A 23,142-nucleotide genomic window follows, 5' to 3' on the forward strand; every position below is an offset into this window, starting at 1 on the left:
ATGTATTGGATCAGGCACTATTTTGGGTTTGGAGATACATCTGAAGTGATTGAAGTGAAGTTTTTATCTAAGCTCTATCTACACTACACATTACATCACATTACCACTCAAAAAGACTTATGTCTTTAAGTTTCTGGGTTTGTTACAAATAACAGTCGAAGTAGTGAAAGAAGACTTCTGCTGTGTGATCTGAAATTACTATGAGGGCATCTCACTTTTAAAAACAGAATATTTTACTTGCTGCCCATCCGGTCTCTGTCTCTGCATTTACCTTTGCCGGATGAAACCTCATTCATTTCAGCAATCAGCTAAGTACAAGGTTGGAGAAATTAAAATACCGAAGAGTAAAGCCAAAAAAGAAGCACAGGAATCTGTTGGCTCTAGATACCTTCCAACACTGTCAACAGTAAAACATTAGACAAATGCATTCATTCATTCAATCAGAATATTTGGTGAAATGTGTAATAAAATGTTTTGATGAAATGTTTGATTTAGAATCTACAACTTATAGCCACATTGTACACTGCCCTCTGTACAGAACTGGACACAGCTGCTCTGTTAGGCCTACAAATTTCTGTAATACTCATTGTTTCAGCATTTAATAATGGAAAACTACTGCAAAATATAGTGCTATGAAACTCTAGCCCTGCATCGTCTTTAAAAGTTTCTGACAGTCTTTGTCTTCTGCTGAGCAAGAGGATATATCTTAATCATGCTGACCAGAACCTCTTCTGTTAAAAGGATTATTTGATACGTATTTACTCTTGAAATTGTTTAATTGTTGTTCCACAACAGAACCCAACATGTATTTCTGGTGTTTCATCAAAGCAACCTAAGTAATTTTTGGAAATACTGTATACATCATATATATGGTAGAGAGAAGGACATTCTGATTCAATGGTTTTGTCTCCAGTAGCATCTATTTAGAAAAAAACATACTTACATTGTCAAAGGTATCTTACTCTAGAGAATACCAATTCAATCTATCCTGGTTTCACTCAAAACTATTGAAAATTGACTCTGGAAGAAATTCAATTCACACATGACAGTTTTTGCAGCCTACAATAAAATAAAGCACAGCCCCCTCAAATACTATTGTAGTAATATTTCACCCAGCAACCCAAAATGCCTTACAATGCATAACAGAGATACAATACTCAGAAGCATAATAATATATCCGCCAACTGTAACATGGCAAAACTCAAACTTGAAAATATTGCAATTCTCCAAGGTGGTAATGTTGCAGAAATCATGTTTTCTGTCACCATACCAAGTTCATTTTCATTGGAATGAAAGACTGTGTATTGGACTATTGCAGCTCAATAAGATTTGACTGGAGTAAACATAAAAAAATCAAACATGCCTGCTAACCAGGGCACATGGATACAGTCCAAGTGACTAGCTGAGTTTTACTCTTTACATCAAAGCTTTTGGCTGGGAAAGAGGTCATGAGATCTTTGACAACAATGGTTGAAAATGCAAATAGACCTAGAGTATTAACCTCACAAATTTCATTTTGGAAAGGCAGCAAATTCACAATTTATAAAATGTATTAAATCAATAGATTTCTGGCTTTCTTGTATGAAGGAAACTAACATTTGTATACTGGGTTTGTCATAACTATCACTTTGTGGATACAGTAGTGGTATAGGAGAAGAAAGTACTGTACAATAGTGCATGTGACTGGGGTAGTAACACAGTGCTGGGCAACAACCACCTCAGTTTTAAGTTCAGTTGATTCCTCTAGCCATTAACACTGGCTTCAATTGCAAGGCTGTTCTGTTAAGTTCAATTTGTTAAATATGGATAATGTAGCTTGTATTTGAATTTTTTCAACTCTGTCTGTGCTTGAAAATAATAATAACAAGAAGATAAAAATGAAAATACCAAGATAACAAAACATTCAGTATCCACCAACTATATTCATCAGTGAACTGTGTATGTGATTGTTAAGCTATATACTGTAGTGTACTGTAGCTCCAAGGACTTGGGTCGCTACTTATAAGTGATTTTAGGATGTATGAGTCCTTTAACCAAAGTTACATGGTCAAAGGGGAATTATTTAACTTATGTGAATTGCAAGCCAGCATTGTATCTCTTTATTTTTCTGCACCAAGCCTTATCGCATATTGATGGAATTTATTGCTTGAGCCTCTTGTATCAGCAGTTCACTCACAGAAACACAGCACAATAGGCACCTGTCAGTATTCTTCTCCTTTATGACTGAGTGCTTGAAGAATGAAATGTCAGTATCAATGCAGTGATCAATCAGACGTCCAGATTAAAAAAAATAAATTACATATCGCAAAAAATCTTCCTGAAGTGGTAATCTACAAATAGCTCCTTAGCAATTCATCAGCCTTACAGAAGAAACTCACATTTACTTCACAACAAACTTTTTTTTCCCATTTTGTAGAGGCCCATCATAAAACATTCTGCACTTGGAAGGAAAACTCTTAAATGAAGCTAAAACAGTATCTTTCTGTATTTTAAATAATGTAAAAACTACATCTAACGTATTGAAAATCACATGGAATAACCAACTTTCAGAAAAAGCAAGTCTGCCCAAATCAATTGTAATTTACTAAAAACAATCAAAAATACTTCCAAGTAGTAATCATTTTCCCAGATGACAGAATATAAGGAAGGTATCCACTACCTCCCAAACAATTTAAGTTCTGTAAAGAATGTATGACTGAGCATGTTAAATAATAGGCGGCTCAATTTTCCTCTAGCAAGACAGGATATGTAGGTTTTAGGCAAGAACAATATGCCAGCAGAATAAAATTCCAGTGGCAGAGTCACATTTAGAATGGGCAACTGGTCTTCTTTGTTCTAGCCCATAAAAAACAGTTTTGTGAATTTTATCAGTTATTCCAAACCACTTGCACTATATACTGTATACAGTACTACTACAGTATCTATCTGTTTATGCAACAGATACAGCAATCTTAACAGTTTCCCTGCTTGTCATTCCCTACTCCTTAAGTTATTTCCAAAGCATCCAGGTTTTCCACTTCCTACAAAATACAGCAGGCATTTTTATCTCTATATAGTAAGGCCTAAGAAAGTGGTTAAGTGGTAAATAAATAAGAAATTGTATTGAAAGGATACAGGCATCTTCAGTGTAGGGAACGGGCACAGTGCTCCCAGCCACCACAAAGCTGTAGAAGGACACCTCCAGTGTGTAGCAGTAAGACGTGTCGTCAAGAAGGCCGCCCAGGAAACGCCGGCCTGTTCCTGCCTTTACCACGTCTCGGTTAAAGGAAGTGCTGGACTGTGGAAAGATAATGCCCAACACATGTAACTGATCAGGGTAAAATGATACATGTTACAATACAATACAATAGAATGGCTTGTGAGTCCATACTGTATCTGCACTGATGAAGAAAAGCAAAAACAGTGAACTGATTATTAATTTCATCTTCTATTTATTTGTCTAACCTTTTTCTGAATGGCAAAGGCCTATGAGCCAGACCAATATTTTGACATCTGAATTTAATGCCAGTTGTTACTTTTCAACATCGTCGGTTGCTTTTCAACTGCTAATGCCTGTGTAAGTCAAAACAGCATTTCCAACACCGTAGGGGCTGAGGAGTCCAATTGTGAAAGGACTTAACTCTCAATTCAGGCCCAAGCTCTGCACTTGCCTCACTGACAGGTATGCTGACAAGTGTCATGTCAAGCATATTACTGAACCTCCTTGTGCTCCACCCATCAGATGATAAAACTGAGGTTGTGTTGTAAACTATTCTGCAACAGTAGCTGTTAATGCATTGTTCACCGATCGTTGTCTCAGATAAAAGTGTCTCCTAAAAGTCTACCACTGTCCCTAGGCATGTTTTCCTCTTGTACTCAGGCACTTCTTGCACACCAAGGTTCTCCTGTCTCCTATAAAATGCAGCGGACACTTACAGATTGATTTTATGTTCCTTCATTAATCTCTCCTTTTGAACTGTCACGGCAGGCTGTCACAGGGAGTTGCGTGCAGCGCTTAGTCTCTCGACAATGTTAAAAGTACAGGGCATAAAGAAGAGGGCAGAGGGACTTTCCACTTTAAATGAGAAAAATGATCATTTGAAATTTTGAGATGGAAATTAATGCTATACAAAACTGCAGCAGCTGAAAAGAACATGTTGTAAATTGGTATATTGTTGTAAATGTTTCTACTCCATTTTGCCAAATTATACAATACTGACATTTTGCTTTCAACCATTTAACTCTATCATCACTGCACCTGTCCACACTGTGATTACATTAACACCAATCCACCACAATAATCAATGACTCAATTGGCTTCTAGATAGATGCATTGCATTTAAAAGATATTGAAATGTGCATTAGTTGTCAGATAATTCCCTTTTACCTGATGCAGGTGTAGAGATAATACAATAGTTTTAGTCATTATTGTATAATGTTGAGATTGTCACTTTAGGGTTAGCAAGGTATTGCTGAGAGCCAGATATGTCTGCTGAATCAAACTGCTCCTGTCAAACACAAGCACTTCAATCAGCTGAGGATGAGTCAGGGGTTTTTTCACCCTCAGGACATCAGTGCAACAATTTTGCTCTTCAAAGTCGCTTTGAAAGATTTCTTTTGTTTGTATTGCTGATGAAAATAAGTCAGCTTCAACTGATCTGTAATTTTTCCCGTAAAAAAAAAGAAAAAGTCACACGTTTGTGCCGAAAACAGATATTCTGGAACATATGCACTATAATGGCAAAGTGTCTCAAAGACTTTTGAACGCACAACGTATTTGATCATTTATTTGTCTAAATGTGATGCAAAATGTCATATTTGCCCAGCAGTGAAGGTCAACGCAGTATAAGCAAGACATATTCAGAAAGAGTGCCATTCTTAAGAACAAGGAGGTTGTTTCACCTGTTTAAAAACACTGTCGCAGTCCCTAGAGTGTATTTTGGTTTTAGTTTTTGACACTCACGCTAACCTTTCCTTTCTGCGTCTCCGGTTCGAAGACTGAAAGCCTACTCAAGGCTGTTTTTCTTGTGCCTGGAGGACGGGAATAATGGCCGGGGCCTCAGAGAGCAATAGATGCGCTCCCCGCCTCATGAGCGAAAGGCGTTGTTAATGAATGGCATGCCTAGGAGCTGACACGAAGGTCAAACTCCGCCATTCCAAGGCTAAAGAGTTTCTCGATGTGCTCAAGCGGCTGTCTCACAAGCATTACGATTAATCCAATCTTGCTAATGCGGATCAGCGAGACAAACAAGTCGTCTCTGGAATGCATTTGCCGAAGATGGATCACGGGGCCAGGCCCTTCGCCGGTCTGTCAACAGGCGGGAGAGACGGAGAACACACCCATTCTATCTGCCAGGCCCCGGGTCCTGGTGGGGGGGATCGGGACAGGGGAGTGGAGAGGAAACAGAGACAGATTCGCCAGTGCCACGAAGCTCCCCTGCGCTGAATACACAAAGCCCCAAGTCCTCTGACTGCTTCTCCTCTCCCTGAGTCACACAACCAACCAGCGCGTGAGTCACAACCAGCAGAGCGGAACACTCCGCAGAGCTCAGAGGAGCAGGCTGGGATGACAGGCAATGCGGATACATTCTGATGAAAGACACATGTTAATAACTGGAGATGGCTGCACTAATCTCCTCTCGCTCTAAGTGTTTCCACCACAGTGAGCCTCTGAAAAGTAGCCAGTGTAGATATTCCGATTGTGCTCACGTTTTGCACTTCTTTCGCCTCCAAATTAAAAACAAAAGAAATATTCAAGACCAAAAAGTCAAGAAGGAGCTGTCCAACACAGTAGAGAGATAGAATGAAATGTAAATTCCAGATATTGTGGATTAAAACAATAGCTACTGCATAGATTGACATGCTTTTAAAAACTATTAATAAATGTTTAAAAACATTTCAGTACACAATATCCATGTTAATTGTCTACGTGTGACTGATATTTGTTTAAAGTATATCATATATAAAAATATTAGATATTATTTTACTATATTTTCAATGTTTTTAATACATTTTTGTGAAAAAACATTGAGTTAAAGTATTTTTAAAAGTAATCAATGGCTTCTATGACCCTTAGGATATACTGTACAGTATACAGTAATATTAATTATCTGTTTCATAACCCTAGAAATCAGAACCATGTAAAATGACTTCTAATTACAGTTTTTATATAATATGTCTAACAGTTTTGCCCTTATTAGCTGCATAAGAAGTGCATTTATTCCATACATGACATGAGTCCAAATATGTTTCTTCATTTGCAATATGCTGAAATGTCCTGTAATACAGTACATATGTTTTATACTTTTGGAAAAAAGTGCATGAAATAGACAGGCTTTATTCTGCTTCATTAACACTGATATTAAAAAAGAATTTTATCTGTATCACTAACACCAGCCGTAAATGATTGAATTTTCCATTGCAGCTACACGATGAACTTGGCACTGGTTCCTGTCTGCTTTCTACTGTCGGTCCTCTGTTCTTCAAGGCCACTGTGATCACAAGGTCTCACCACTCTTTCACTGTGTTTTATTCTACTGTACAGTATTATCATAATAAAACAACCGTCGAAAGAGAAACATACTGTAGTTTCCTTTACGCCAGTTATTTTTATTGCTTTTTGATTGAATATGGTAAAAGACTTACAGAAATGTTTTGCCCTTACAAAAAACAATAAAATAACAAGACAAACCCTTTTTTCTAATATACTGTATAAGTAAAATTATATCTATTTTTTCTTCTTTTTCCTGTCAACTGTTTGACTTTTTTTGTGCAGATTAAGCCATGTCAAGGTTTGGCTCCACATTATTTTGTACTCTGTCATCTTGGATGATAAAATATGTGCAGTTGTAACAAAGGCAAACAGTAATTTAGAAAACACCTGAGTTTCCCAGATTCATATTGTGTTGAACTGGAACTCTGGGGAAATGATTTAGACATTTTTTAAAAACTTTTAGAAAGGTTTCACTTAAAATAAAAGAACATATGATGAAATAATAATCCTTTTTGGATATACTGTAGTGCAGCAGGCAGGCAGCCAGGTCCTTGAGGCTATGCTATGTGTAGTGATGCTGATTGCTTTTCACTGGTGATGCGTTTTGGCTATTGAATGGGTTGTAGGGCAGCAGACATGTTCTGCTTGACCTGGGATGGGGCTTTTGTTTCAGTGGCTTTTGATGACATCCTGATCTCTTGAGGCGTACTCACAAAGGAGAAGTCGGGCGCATTGTGGCACAGCAGCCGGGGGAAGACAGCCTGCCTCTGGACGCGTTCCTCTTCTTCAAACACATTGCCGTACATGAAGCCATTCATCATGGTGGAGTGAGCGTGGATGTCGATGTAAAACTCCAGGCTCACTTTCTGTGTGGACAAAGAGAGATTTCTTTCAACCAGGTAGGCAGCGGTGGGACCCGAGTTCGTACTGCAGGCCATCACCTCCAGTTAGAAGACCTGATATCATGTGCACGTAGGTTTGCCAAAAGTAGTTTGCATTTAAATAGTATAAAATGGCTTAATTTAACCTCTTTTGCAAAATTGTGGATAATGTAATGATAAAGCACATGGATATAACTTACACCAATAATATTGCTGTAACAAAACACAGCCAATTTGTGGCCTAAGGCATTTAGTTACGATACATAGAGGAGTGAAGTACCTGACTGCAGTGTCTGTTTTGAGATAAATACTAGCAGAGCTGAGTGGAACGGAAATACACTTTTATCTTGGGAAACAATAGAAATGTGTTCTAGATGGTCGTATATCATGAGAAGCAATGGCTTTTTTTGAGAACTGCTTAATTTGTACAGTAGCAGTTTAGGAACTGTGTTACTAGGAATTCAAGGGGGAAATTGACCTTATGGGTGGTGTAGGGGCTAGCATGCTGGACCTGGCAGTTCTAGACCAGGGGTGCTATCTGCATGAAGTTTGTATGTTCTCTGGCAGGTTAATGGGCTTCCTGGAAAATAGGCCCTGGTGTGAATATGTGTGTGTGTCCTGTTCAGGGTGTATCTCCCCCTGTGCTCATTGCTTGCCAGGATAATGCCCCGTGACCCTGAATTGGATGAAGAGGTTAGAAAATGAATGGATGGAAAACAGACCGGAAAACAGTGAAAATATATTGAAAGCTCCAATACATGTTTTTAAAGTGAAATTAATTTTAGACTGAAAACAATTTACTTCCTTAAACAAATGTCTGTGGGAGTCTACAAATGGCATTTGTTGTCAAAACTGATACCCTGACTTCTTTCAAGAACACGACTGGATGAGATCTTCTGATTAAATATCTAATAGAAACCAAATATGAGCTAGATAGACCAATGGATTTCCTTTGTTTGTATCCTTTTTTACGTTCTCTTCTTAATGAATGACAAGCCAGGACTTAACTGTACACATATTAAAGCTTTAAAACTGGCCCTCTGAAAAGCATTTTCCTACCTTTTCACATTTTTAGAGACATGACTTTAAAGTTTCTCAAAAAAGGAAAAAAGAAGGAAGAGTAATCATGAAAATGCTCACAGCACACTCATTTTTGTTTGGGCTTCATAGGGGCCTGATAAATAAATCACTTCAGGGATCACTGTGAATCAGTCTTTTCTCAGTCATCTCACCTGCTGCCCCTGTTTTCTGACACATTCGCACTATTCATTGCCAGAGAGAGGGAGAGGGTGACAGAAGAGCTCAGTGAAATGATCGTCTGATTGCTCCTTCTGATTCTGCTTGTGCTTTCCGAGAAGAGGGTCACATTGACACTGCCTTAGATGATTAACACTTAAAACTGCAGAACAACTCCAGTAATCTGCCTTGATTATTCAGTCCTTTGTTAAATGAAAGAAACTGCAATATTTGGATATAATAGGAGAGGAAACAGACGGATTTTTGCATGTGCCACTATGTGGTTTGTAATGCTTCATTTACCACGTGTAAAACTCCTTATTTTTAGTTCTGGAATATATTACTTTTTTGTTAATTTCATCGGCTCCAAACTACCAATTATTGTTAATCAGCAGTGTCCCATATAACAACCTTCATACAGTATAATTTGATGATTTTTCTAACCTTCATGCACAGGAGGGAACAAGACAACCCGCATGGGTCCTGTGCTCTGCAATGTACCCTTTCAGGCCATTTGCTTCTTTCCATGTTCAAAGCCCATAGAGCTAGCAGCAGAGTTCATTGCCGGATTGAGGATCAATATAGCTGTCATCTATAACACTGCTAGCTCATAGGCTCCCAAATTTTAAAGGTAAAGGGCTTACTACTCATTAATATAAGGATTTCCTAGTTAGTTGTGCACAACCTTATCACAGCAACCACCACTGCCCAAAGAAACTACCCAGAGTTATACCAGTGATAGCCTGGGTAAAGCATTTTATCTGTCATTTCTCATTACTGGCTGATCCACTTACTGTAGGAGCCCACAAAACTGGATTGAATTAAAAGAGCAACCACTACTTACATAACAGGAGCAATCTCCTAGTAACACACTGGAAAGTCAATTTATGAATTCTATCAGATCAAGCTAGTTAAACTTCCCCTAGTAAATCTGATCTAAAAAAGAATAATTATTTTGTACAGCTCCAATGGATAGTGGGTTTTAAGAATGGAAACCTACAGTACAGGCTTTATAAGGTAATACTGCAATACATTCACTGATGTGTCTCCCTTTTAGTAATTTCTTTTCTCTTGGTGTCACATTTTGTAATGCCATTTTGGAATTGCAATTTTGTTTGGTTTTTTGTCCGTGGAAGAAATTGTCTAAGCACAAAGTGAACATGATGCGGAGTGAAGGAATCAAATAAGAAACTAGCCTTTATTTTAAACAGGAATAACAAAAGAGACAAGCATAACAGCTTTTACATGTACTCAGATCAAAAAGGCCTAACCCCGAAAATAGACAATCAAGGAGTAACTTAGGTTTGTCAGGGGTATTTGCTCATCGGAGCTTAATCCTAGCTGAGTTCTAGTTAACCCTGCAAAGGTTTCATTCTACACAACCGCATGGTGTTGATTAGAAAACTATCACCATGTAGGAGAGTATGGAACTTCTTTATGCACAGATATTCCCACTAGTGTCGACTCCAAATACGTTTCTAAGGTTTCTAAGTCTTTTCGCTCTGACTGACATCTTTTCTCTGTTTTCTACAGCCTTGAAGCAAATTTCTAATGTGTTAAAAAAGATAGTTGTGTAGAAAAAACTTTGATCATGTGGCACCTTCTTTCATGAGCTGGGTAGGCAGACATTACACATTAAAATTACCCAAGGACAAGTCCGAACATATTGATAGGCCATGTTGATTTTACTATGTATCTTGGAGCAGGGAAGAAAACAGCACTCCTGTTTCTTAAAAAGTGTACCAAGGGTGACTTGGTGCTTGAAACCAACAGTTTTTAAATCATCTACTGGTGAAATCTGTTTTGGAAATCACCTGGACATGTACAGTGCCTCATCATATTCCTGATGCCACGCAATTGTGTTAGCTTCCAACCCACGCAGAACGCTCAGGTTTATTAATAACAAGAGCTGCATAAAGGAGTGCCAGGCATCCACAAGAGCCTGTGGCTTTCCTCTATCACAGCCCTGGGAGTGTTCTGAAATGTATAAAACACAAGAAACAACTGTCAAGAGTAGCTATACAGCTTTCTTCAGACTTACAGCGGCTTTAATTTTAAAATAAATCTGACAGTGACTCCATAACAATAAAACCTTTAAAAGTATTGCCAGTAACCGTTGCTGCTTCTGTCCACACAAGCTCTGTCAATGCCAAACTATGTACTGATGAGATATTAAAAGACCTGATTCTGCTTTGACCCTGACATGGGCCAGTTTGCTTACTGAGATAGTTGCTAATCTTCACAAGAAGGGCATGAGTGTTGTGGAAAACAGTGTGTTAGGTACTTAGGGCACTCCTCAAACCTAATGAAGAGATGAAGGACTTCTCACTATAGGATCACAGCTGCTTGGCAAGAACTACAATACTCAACCTTGGCATAGGGTCGGGGTTCTTTTCAGGACTGAGTCACTCAGGGGTTCTCTGAACCTGGAGGAGTCTGTACTAGTAGCTCTGAACCGTTGCACAATTCATTGCCTGATAGCCTCATCATTTGTTTTGCTACAGTATGTTTGCTGCTTAATGTTTTATTTAAAACTCTTACACATCCTGGGACTCAGGGTAACCTTAGTTATTATTGGTTGTGCATTTCCAGGCATTCTATAAATGTACCTCTGTACGCTATGCTACAGGTGAAGTATAATAATGCACAGTGAAAACAATATAAAAATAAAAGACATGGAAAAACAAGATCAAAGAATGAGAAAAGAATGTGTGAAAACTGCAAAACGTCACTACAAACAGATCTTTTCCCAATAATATTAGAATCTTGGAAAACAGGAAAAACCTATTTACAGTAGCATTCCTAAACATTTACAATTTCTTACAGTTCATACAGGAAGAATATGGGGTTAATTAAATCAATGACAATCATAAATGTACATATTACGTTTTCGTGGGAAGGTAAGAAAGTCACTGCTAATTAGCAGAAATTTAAGTCATGTGATGATTTGCTTCTGGACAGGTAACAATTGAATAATGGTTCTGTGTTTTGGATGAGATATTAAACTGAAGTCACACTGTGGGCAATAAACATCATACAAAACTTTTTTCAAGAGCAGGGGTACTAACCCTGGTGTCATGGCTAAACAGAAAAACCTCTGATATGGAATTCCTCTGACGTCAGTATGAGGTTTTAACCATGTTTTAACCAGTCAGGAAGGCTAGTCTCAGTATGAACATACAATTTTCAGTTGTCTAGTGACAACAAGCAAAACAAATCGTTTGTGTACTAAAAGAAAATCCATTCACCAGTATCACAACAATTGAAGTCAAATTGAAGTCAAAAGTAAGAAAAGCAAAAATCTATCTTCTCTGATGACAATCTGGAATTGTCACTTTGCTCTTCCCTCAGTTGGGTACAATAAGCTTATAACAATAAAGAAGTCAGCCTGGGATACTCAACTACGGCACTTGGAAGTAATAGGTTAAAATCAGATACCACCTACACGTTCATAATATAGGTGTGTTTCCTGTTGTTATAAAAATACTTACAGTGGAATGAGCTGTAGGTTTTAGGAGCATGCATGTATAATCTATTGATTCTACCACATTTGAGAAACTAAAAATGCCACAGAACTTTCTTTTTAAGCCTTGTAGATCAGAACTGATTTTAAAGGAAAATAGTAATTTGTGTGCTTGTCTTAATAAAGCAATAAGCACAACTGCTAACAGGTGAGAAAATGTGGGCACGGAGATGCCAGCAAATACAACCACAGACTCCAGAAAAGAGAAAGAGACACAAACATGCAGGATGGATAATGAGGCCCCAGGTCATTATTTAGATCATACAGTACCTGTTCCTAATTCGCTCTTCACATAATTAGAAATGAATAGTTCAGTTCTGAAATACCCTTTCTTTTGTCACCTTAGATTCACTAGCTGTAGCACAAGACAATGTCTCCCTTCTACTGCAATTATAGTGAACATGCTTATACTGTAGGCCAGCATTTGCCCTACCCTTTTAAAGACTTGCTGATTGCTTTTAAGACATACTTTCTGTAATTCTTTAAAAAATGGTGCAGTTATTAGTGTCCAAATTCCTGGCAGTCTTTAAGCATCTAATTTTAATACAGTATTTGAGAAGACTTATCTGCAGATACTACACCCCATTTTTGTGACTTCTAACTGGAATGTCCAAAGTTCAATACAGTATATCAAGAACCAGACACAAAGATGTATTACCGCTTCAAAATATTTCTCAAAACCTGGCACTACCAACTCATTTGCAACATGTTTGCAACTGATAAAACAGCAGTACGTCTGACCCTTGTTGTGTGGGTTCTATGAAATAAACACCTGCACTTTCAAGTAAATGCCTTTCTGTGCCTTTGTGTGATTTTGGAAATTCAGACGAAAGGCAGGCAATGATACAGAGACAAATGTGCATCTAGTGCATCTATGTTAAATGCAGGAGCAACCAAAAAAAGTCAAGGTGAAAGAAAAGAGCAGGGATTTTGAAAATAACAACACAAAGAAAGCACCACTGTCAAAACTAGAGATGAGAAGAGCACCCCCGCATTGATCAGGAGCTTTTATCGGGCACTGCAGTGTAGCTATGAAAGCAGCAGAGCTCCCTGCGCAATGCAATCCTCTACCCTCACAAACTAGCAGCTGCTGGTCAGTGTGAGGCTCTGAGCTCTGACCCCTCACTCCAGCCAAGCCCTGCCTCCCTCTCTGCCTTGCCTCATTATCCATTCTGCTCGGTACTTCGGGCTCCCGGGGGTCATAAAGCAGGTAGAAAAGCTCGGGAACGCAGTGTTTGAAATTCTGCTCACAGCCAAAGCAATTTCCTGGCAAGCGCAGCGCTGTCAGCTCTCTGATGCCTGCTTGTGAAATATAGTGGCTGGGAGCGGGCCATCGGCAGCCGGTGTCAGCCTGATGGATGGAGCCCGAGAGGAAGCACAGCACCCGCCATTAAGGCAGCTCCATCAGCCACTTGAAGGAGATCCCAGGGTCTAATAGAGGTAAAGAGCTTTCTAATCGCCGCCACGCACCCCGCTAAAAAGGGGGGAAAGAAGGCATTGTGTTTGCACCTCCCTTTAAAGGGCATTCCAGTGCACAGGGTACTGTAGGTAGACCACAAGCAGATCCATCTTTCACTAATAATAACAATTGCTTACACTTATATAGTGCTTTTCTGGACACTCCACTCAAAGCGCTTTACAGGTAATGGGGACTCTCCTCCACCACCACCAATGTGCAGCCCCACCTGGATGATGCGACGGCAGCCATAGTGCATCAGTACTCACCACACTCCAGCTATCAGTGGGGAGGAGAACAGAGTGATGAAGCCAATTCATAGATGGGGGTTATTAGGAGGCCATGATTGGTAAGGGCCAATGGGAAATTTGGCCAGGACACCGGGGTTACACCCCTACTCTTTTCGAGAAGCGTCCTGGGATTTTTAATGACCACAGAGAGTCAGGACCTCGGTTTTACCTCTCATCCAAATGTCGGCACCTTTTTACACTATAGTATCCCCATCACTATACTGGGGCATTAGGACCCACATGGACTGCAGGGTGAGCACCCCCTGCTGGACTCACTAACACCTCTTCCAGCAACAACCTTAGCTTTCTCAGGAGGTCTCCCATCCAGGTCCTGACCAGGCTCACAACTGCAGAGCTGTTGGTGGAGGGGAGTCCCCATTACCTGTAAAGTCTTTGAGTGGAGTGTCCTGAAAAGTGCTATTGTATATAAATGGAAGGAATTATTATTATTTACCTAATTAGGGATTATGATTCAGTTGCCAGTTTAGTGGTGGCCTTGTAGTGCAGTGGGTAGCATTTTGTCGTATACTCCTGGGGCCCTGCTTTCAATTCCTGACATGGGATGCTGTCTGGGTATAATATGTATGTTCTCCAGTGTTCATGTGGGTTTTCCCTCTCATAGTACAAAGACAAACAGTGGCTGACAAAAGTATTCACCCCCCTTGGACTTTTTCACACTTTGTTGTGTTTCAATATGCAATCGTAATGTATTGTATTTCTGATTTTCTGTCATTGCTCAACAGAAACACTAGGTGAAAATTCTACAGATCCTAAATTAATTGGAATATAAAACAGAAAATAACCCATTGCATAACTATTCACCCAGTTTGCTATGACATGCCTAAATATGCTTTGGTGCAACCAAAAGTGCCATAGTTAGTTTAATGTAGTCCACCTGTGTGCAATTAAGGTGTTTTACAGGAGTTTAGTCTAATACACCTATCTCTGAAGTGGATATAGCTTTTAATCTAAGAAATAGCTTTTTATTAGGATCATTATGAAAACCTTTCTGTTAAATTCAAATTTAATCATACAATCTACTTTAATGCTATATACCGTCCTTGTTATTTATTCAAACAATTCTAGAAAGCAAGTTACTGTACATAAGACCTCATTTTTTAATCTATATAAATGCCATTATTTTATAAGTATTGTTCTATTTTAGCTCCATCGTAAGTAAAACTAAACAGTATATATCTCCAGTCCTAGTCTCCTACTGTGGGTCTCTCTAACTCAGCTATAGCTGAAGACCTTTGAAAAGTGTTAAACATGTCCAAAAAGACTTTAAAAGCATGCTACTGACAATTTTAAAAACCTGTGTGAAATTCCTCTTTTTTGCAGAAGTTAAAGTCTCCCATTATAGACCCATATCACCATCTTATTACTGCAGGAAAGTAAGCTAGGCCTAAATCGTGGACTCTACATAACATACACCTTAGAATGACTATTTCTCAGATAACCCATAGGAGTTCTAAACAGACCATTCACTCTTCCTTCACTTCACCACCCCTTCTCTTTCCTGTTTTCACAAATACACGCGCATTACAATACATCCATATATAAAAATGGACACCAGGAAACACAATCTTTGAGATTCCTTCTGTTACTTCTATTACTATTACCAATTAGTTCTATCACTGCTACAAATACTGCTACCCATCCTCTTTCTCATCCTAGTACTATTAATGTTATTTGTAAACATGATAAAGCACAAGTACTGTACACAGTATCAATATTTTAAATCTCGATTGGGAGTGTACATGATTTTGAAATTATTATTGACTGGGATTCCCCAAATGGCAGTACACAGCTCAACTTGACAACACCATCAAAATTAGTTGTCCAGACATCATTTGACTCCCGGCTGATTAGTGAAGCTTTGGGTGACCAGTTGGATGACAGTGATGTCACTGAGATATATGCTGCCCCTTCAGTAATACACAGTGGAGTTTGCAGCATCTGAAAAGATGCATGGGTGGGACATAAATATTGTCCACCCTTCTTATTCTGCCCATGCAATACAGAACATATTGTGATGTAATAACTTATTAATAATAAGAAGCAATTCCGATTTGGGTAGGTACTGAATGAACGAATAAGGAAAAACAGCAAACAATTCACAGCCGAAACGTTGTGTTTTCTCTTTTCAGCATGGAATAAGCCTATTACTTGTTCCTGTATGTGTAAGCCATTATGTTTAAAGAGTTTATCTGGGAGTCAATGGTCAAAGAAGTTTTCATGTCTGGAACCAGTCTGTTTTATACTGATTAGTGATAACCTTCTAGGATTTAGTAAATGTTCTGCTAATATTCAAATCCCAAATGAAGGCCATAGGTATTTATGTAGGACTAAAGCTATTGAAAGGAAGGGCGATCTTAGCTACACTAAGTGAAAACATATTTTTTGATAGATTTACCAGCAAGTGCTTTGTATGAAACACTTGTTTATGCTAGTTTTGTTTTTGTTTTTGCTTCTTTGCTTCTATACTTTTTTAAGGCAGTCATTTCTCCATTTGTGAGTACACTATTGATGCTATGATCCGCTGGTTCAGGGGTGAGAGTAAGATACGAATGACATTACTAGCTCTAAGATCTTATATCATTGTAGGAGTTTGTCATCACAAGCGTACTTCCCATTCTGTAATGAACATTATGGTTTGTGCTTGACAGATGACAGAAAAAACCACCACATGACAGCCAGAGTAAACAGAGTAAAATAAAAGAACTGACAAGTATTCCTAATGGAACTGGCCATCATAACACATATACACTTGTTTATTTTCCTAAAAAGGAAAGTGACACATACTGTAAATCCCTAAGTGACAGTTACTGTAAATCTTTCAGGCACTTTCTTCAAAATGACCCAAAACAATAAAGGGCTGTTTTGTGTCTTTTCTCCCCATTTAACAATGCAGCCTTGGCTAGCTGAGCCAAAGAAACGTTACTGGTACAATTTTTGAAAAAAAGTTTCCCTTTCTAAACAGAAACAAGTTGGCCTTTCAGTATTGAAGGGATAATTTGGTACTTTTTCGCATAATGTATTTTTTAATCAACAGCAATGGGCAGCCAGAATGGCCCATGTCATCAGCCTGTTAGTGTCTAATAAGCAGATGCATCTGTCTAGAGCTTATTTGGGCCAAGATTAAAAAATAATAAAATAGCCAGCAATCTGTGACTCAGTCTCCCTCATTGCCTCATGAGTCAATGCTTAAATATTCCTGCAATGGCACTTTTACTTAATTTTGGAGTCCCTGTTTGAACTAAAGAAAAAAAATACTGTAATCAAAAGTTCCCCTGTCAGATGTGCTTAGTGTTTCCTTCTACTGAAAGGGGATATGCTCAGGCGTGCAATGTGGGTGAAGCCTTTAGACAGAGAGGGAGCAATAATGGGGAGAAATTGGCCGCAAATATCAAAAATTTACTAGAAATGGACTCATGACACAAGGGGACGCTTCAGCAGACAGGCGTACGCTGCATTTTCAAACGCCAACCTAAATTTGCCAACCAAATACTACAATGCTGCTTTGTAATAAAGGGGGTTTTCAAGGTGCAATATTCATCTAGGCTGTCTGACAGCACCTAATACATTTGTTTCAGACAGAAAATTAATTTTCTTATATTAAAAAGGTCAAAAATGAACTATGGCAATATGGGCCTTTTGTCATCCTTAACAAATTATCCAAAATGGCATTGTCAGATCGGAGGGGATACGTTTGCTGTGATGAATGTTCTGAGTAATCAGCCAATCAAAATGAATTCTTCTTTGCGTTTGATAAATGGAGTGGAAAAGCATCGTTCGGGTTGGGAGATGGCTCCATTTGTTTCTTTTTTACTTTAGTTTTTTTTCCTGAGAGAAACACAAAGAAGCTGAGAAACAGATTATATTAACTTGCTTCACTTGCTGTATTTCAGTTTTTCTTTTTAAACCAACTTTTGCTTTGAACTTAAAATGTCATCCTCAACAAGACTTATAATTCCTGCATTTTCACTGCCAAGTTTTTTTTAATTATTACATCTCATTTGAGATAATGATCATTTTCATCAATCACATTCTGCACACTGTTGTCATTTTACTGGCATGTTGGACATTTTGGTTTCAAATATGAAGCAATGTATGATTATTTAAAGAGCAATTGGAAAGAAAAAAACAGGACTTTTTTTCGTATGGTACATGCTCAGAAAGTAATGGGAAATGTAATGTCTGACTCGGCAATAGAATAATTCATGTATATTTTCAAAAATGACCTTTTTGATTTATCTTGCATTAATCTACATAAATAATATTGCTACTCACCTAAAGAGTATTTTAAATATCTACTAAAATACTTTAACTATATTTCATTATTTTCCTTCTCTGTATTTACAGGCTTGCACACTTCCTAAAGAATGGGAAAATCTATTATTTGTGGTGAAAACAGCAATATCATTTATTTATATGGTGCTAATTAAACATATTCAAATTAATTAACTCTGTTAAGTAGAAAATGTAATTCTGATAATACATTCTGCAACAACTTTTGTTTCTTAGGTCAAGAAGGAAAACTTTATGGATGATTCAGAAAGCCAGGTATCTGCTGTGGAGTAGTTCATATGATACTTCAACACCGCTGGTGCACTAAACCACTGATCTCTAGAGCACCCTGCCTCTTAGTTGAAGTGTAAAAGACAGGTGGAGAGTTCTTCAAGCTATCAAACTTGGGCCCAGAGGTGTGTGTGTACAGTACTTATTGATGTATTCCGAGCACGTTAAAATGCCCTTCATCACATCACTGCATAACAACCACGAATAATAACTTTACAATCCATGTAATACAGCTTTCATACAAATTGGCATACAGTATGGTATCAAAACCGGCCTCCCTCCAACCTCAATGGCACTCCCAAGTCTGAACAAATAAAACTTTTTTTTTTGCATTGTATAATACAGCTCCAAGATGTTAATACTATCGTGCTACACAAACAGCTACTGTATATCTGGAGCAGGTTTGGGAAGTCAAGTACAGTATATGGGCTGCCATATAGACCCTTTTTATGCTGCAGCATTATGAGGTAAACCCTCGTCTGTACAAAAATTGACCAATGCTCTGAGATCTTTTTGCTTGCAATGGACTTTTTTGGAGTGTACACTGAGTTTCATCTTTCAAAGGTGATCACATACAATGATGTTGATGTCATGACAATGATGATCAAGATGCTATTTATGTGATATGAAACGGGTGCCTGGTCAATGCAGGTTTTGGTGTTTGATCAAATGAAACAAAAAAGACTATGATGTCTGTCATTAATAAACAAAGGGCACAGTAGGAAGTGGGAAATCATCTGTAGGCTATTGGTTCAAGCTCTAGCTCCTGCCGAGTCGCTTGCAATGGCCTTCATCTTGGGAAGTGGTTTGCAGTAATTGGGTGGGCCTCACTCCCCCCTGCAGAGCCCAGTGTTGATAGGTATAGATCTGCCGAGCTGAGCATATACAAATCTTCTGGGCTGCAGATACTCAAATGTAAGACAAGGCCTGTAGCGATGGACTGGCACTGGAACTGGCAGCTTGTTTGCCTAGACTTGAATTTTGTGTCTCATCACATTAGCTTGACCTCAGAGGCCCTGTCCTCTCGTGAGAGTCCCAGCTGGGCAGGAGAGCATGGCGTGTCTGCAGTTTTGTGGCCTGGGGTTACGAAGGAGGTTACCAGGGGGTTAAAGCGGAGAGCCAGAAGTCACACATAATGCCAGCTGCGCCCCTGGGCACACCTCCCCAGCGAGGTGTCACTATAAGCTATCTCAACGTCAGTAATTGACTGACACCTTCAGCCGTGCTTGCTAACAGCTGTGTCCTTGACTGCCTCCATTAACCTGCTAATTTGGCTTGGACATCTGTCCCCAGGCTGGTATCACCTCCCTGAGCTCCACTGAGGGTCTCAAAAGCTTTGTTTACAGCAGCTGCGCTGCTCCTCATATATTTCACTGTTTCCTTGTTGCCAGCACTTTACTCAGTGGATGGGTTTTCTTTTTGTTGTTTAAAAAGGGGCCTCTCGATTCCATGGAAGCGTAGAGAGAAAACATGTCCACTGCAGCTTCATTCTATGAATGACTGATGTCCCTGTTCAAATTTCGTCTGGTTTAGATCTGGGAAGTGCTTGTAGGAGATCCAGTGATGAAGTAGAATAGTACACAAAGAACCATTTATTTTAAGTATTCATAAATCAACTGTTTATAATGGTTATTCTATTAAAGTCCCGATTTTTACCCCTGAGCATAAAGTAATTGACTTTACAGTAATAACATATCATCATCTCCAATACCTCTGATAAGTTTTTTTCCTAGTGCTGTAATGTATATTAGTTATGTTGTGACAGGAACAAGCAAGATACGTTTTTCAGTGATGAACGCATAAATCCAAAATTGTGAAACATTCTCTGATGAACTCTAATGAACCATTGTCCATACACTATGTTAGGCACAGGTTCCTGCATATACAGTATATCATTGTTCTGGTATACAGTAGCACCTCTCAGATATAGTCTAAAAACTCCCCATCTTTGTTACAGCAGTTTTGCATTTGCCCAACCCAACATTCCCAAACCCAATTTTCCAAATTACATGTAACTGAGTCTAAAGTTTGGAGGTTAGAGTTTTTGCTCCTTTTTGATCACTGTTTCTTTATTAACATTAGTTTGCTTTTACAATCCTGTTGATCATTTATTTAACTAAAAATGTAGTAAACTATTGGACTCCCCTGCTGTAGTATGCAAAAGCAGTCTTGGACAACTCAGATATCCCCTATACATGACTGAGTGGCTGTCTGTTCATTGTTGACTGTCTGAGAGGAAGGTGTTGTTGACAAAGAAAGAGGCTTTAATGTCTTTTAATGTCTATTTCCTGACCAGGATTCTGGGTTTTTTGTATTTTGATTAAGTCTACTGAAAATGGAGCCACTAATAAAACATATCCTATAGTAGTATCCCATGCCTTTTTTTTTCAGAACATGTAGACAAACCTTATGCGTGAATTTTACACTGGCTTTTTAACCAGCTTTTAACAAACTAGAGGGGTAACATCCTGTCCATGAGAACATTATGGAACATCACCCCTGGGATGAGTTGACCCAAGTGCTTGGAGCAAGAACGGATTGGTGGAGGGTTGCACAGAAGAGAATGCTGGTAGGAAATTCTGAAGGACTCTTAATTATATGCAGGTTGGACCAGGGGATTGGCTGATAGGGGTCTCGTCCTCCTCCAAGATTTGTATTATGATCAATCACAGTGTACTATCTGAATTATTGTTTTGGAGCATTAAGTGCACTGTAGCTGGTGTTGCAACAGTGACACCTGCCTTCCCTGTCCTTTACATGACTGTGTTGGTTTTCATTTTAAAAACTACTCAAACTCTTTCAGCTCATAATGACAATTTCAAAGACTATTTGGCCTCAGTTTATTTTATACTTGTGCACAACAACCCCTCCTAGTGTCAAAAGTTGACCCTGACACAGTGGAGCTGAAAGAGTCTAGTAATATACAGTACCTGATTAATTGCCTATCAATCCATCTGTCTAGATTTTTGTTAGAATTGATTTTTGCCAGTAAAGTCTGAAGGTACATACAGTATTTTTGGTGGTGTGACTGTTGTGTTTATTAAATGGAAGACATGGTTAGTTATTCATTTCTAATACTAGTATGTTATTCATAGTAAGAGGGAGGAGTTACAGGACAGATGATCGGAAAATATGGGGAAAGTAAATATTTACTATATAGCACTGCAGTTGCTTTAGTATTTACTTTATTCTTAAAGAGTATAAAATCGAAACTGTACTCTTTCAGGTTTCAATCTGTAGGGCCCTTTGTGTACAAGTGAAGACAGTTTGCTTTTAGTTACTAATCTGAAGCTAAAACACAGAGCGGATGGTGTCAGTTGTAGGGAGCTGCATTGTTTATCATCTCCAGAAAAAGGGGGTTGACTTCTTTGTATCAGTGTGGGATCAAACAAGACAAATTCTCCATAAATTAAAAAATGAAGAAAAAAAATCAATCATCAAAATGGTTCCTAAGACTGTGATGTGCTGCTTGGCAAAATATGGAGCCACATTTTTAAAAAACTAAAAACTATTCTAGTTTCTCCTTTAAAAAATGAATGTGAGCATGAAGGATCTTTGGGAACAGAGAGAACACCATGAGATGGAGGAACTGGCAAATCATACATTATTGGTGAAATGCAGACCACATTATCAGAGCAGCAACACAGAAATTAATGGTCCCAGGAGATCAAAGATAATAAAATGCAGAAGCTTATCTTGACAACCCCACCTAACATAGAAAAGGCAAACAAATTTCCTCCACTCCAAGACCTGGAAACAGGCAACCAAGATGTGTATGATTGAGACAGCAGCTTCCAGAAGAACATCATCTCATATCCTAAAGATTAGACACCAGGCTCAAATTCAAACACTGCCAGGGCCAGCAAATACACAAGGAAAAGACGAAATGGTTGTCATTGACTGTCAGGAACACTACTTTGTCCTTATTAAATTCCTTTCCAGTTTTCTTGCTTTCCTATTGCACTAGCACTTTGTAAACCAGAGAACCCGAGAACACTAGAGGAAGCAGAAACTGAAAGCTGCGGTTTGCTAACAGACTACAAAAATCCAAATGCAAGAGCTCAGTGATTTCCGGAGGGTTGCGGAGAAAGCCGAATTGGTGGAGCTCGAAAGCCAGCAGAGATGTTGAAGGGATACAGCAGATGAGAACAGGACTGGGTAGCAAGTGAACAAAGCAGATGAATAGACTGGGAGACTGCACTGCTGTGAGGGGAACTGGTTGAGGAGTAGGAGCCACTGTTCCAGTGCTGAGCAGGAGACCTATGTAATCAGGCAGATCAGGTTTGGGACTGATTTGGAAGTCTTCGGGGAGATTCAGGCAGAAAATAACTTTCGGAGTTCAGTACTGTGAGTGCACAGCCATAATCCAGAAATAACAATGACAGAGCACAATATCAGTGGCCAACACGCCATATCACGCCAACACCCTGACTTTTTTTAAGGAATGGTTGGGTGAGGTCCTTGGATCAATTAGGTATTACCAAATTGGCTAGGTAGGTCAAATATACCATTTCTTATCTTCTTATGTGAAAACAGAAGACAACCATTTTGTAGGTAGTCCAGTCCTCAGAAAACATTACCAATGACGAAACCCAGTTGAGAATCATCAGCATGACCTTGAAAGTCTACATTCATAAACGTCATCTGGTCTACCAAAGTGCATTGATGATCTGGAGCATTAAAGATAGAAAACACTTGTGAAA

The 23,142-nt window shown here is 38.8% G+C and overlaps 1 protein-coding gene across 2 annotated transcripts in view; it reads right to left on the reverse strand.

Moving 5' to 3' along the window:
• Positions 1-23,142, reverse strand: part of bend5 (BEN domain containing 5) — a 513,667-nt gene that overhangs the window by 25,012 nt on the left and 465,513 nt on the right. For both annotated transcript variants that reach the window (XM_088598977.1, XM_088598976.1), the window contains exons 10-11: positions 7,186-7,338; positions 3,115-3,277 (exon numbers count right to left, since the gene is read on the reverse strand). In XM_088598977.1, coding sequence (XP_088455103.1) covers positions 3,115-3,277; positions 7,186-7,338 — 316 coding nt within the window. The remainder of the gene's footprint in view (positions 1-3,114; positions 3,278-7,185; positions 7,339-23,142) is intronic.

This window comes from Lepisosteus platostomus, chromosome 11 (assembly GCF_059453375.1).
Source record: "Lepisosteus platostomus isolate fLepPlt1 chromosome 11, fLepPlt1.hap1, whole genome shotgun sequence".
In the NCBI taxonomy this organism is placed as follows: domain Eukaryota; kingdom Metazoa; phylum Chordata; class Actinopteri; order Semionotiformes; family Lepisosteidae; genus Lepisosteus; species Lepisosteus platostomus.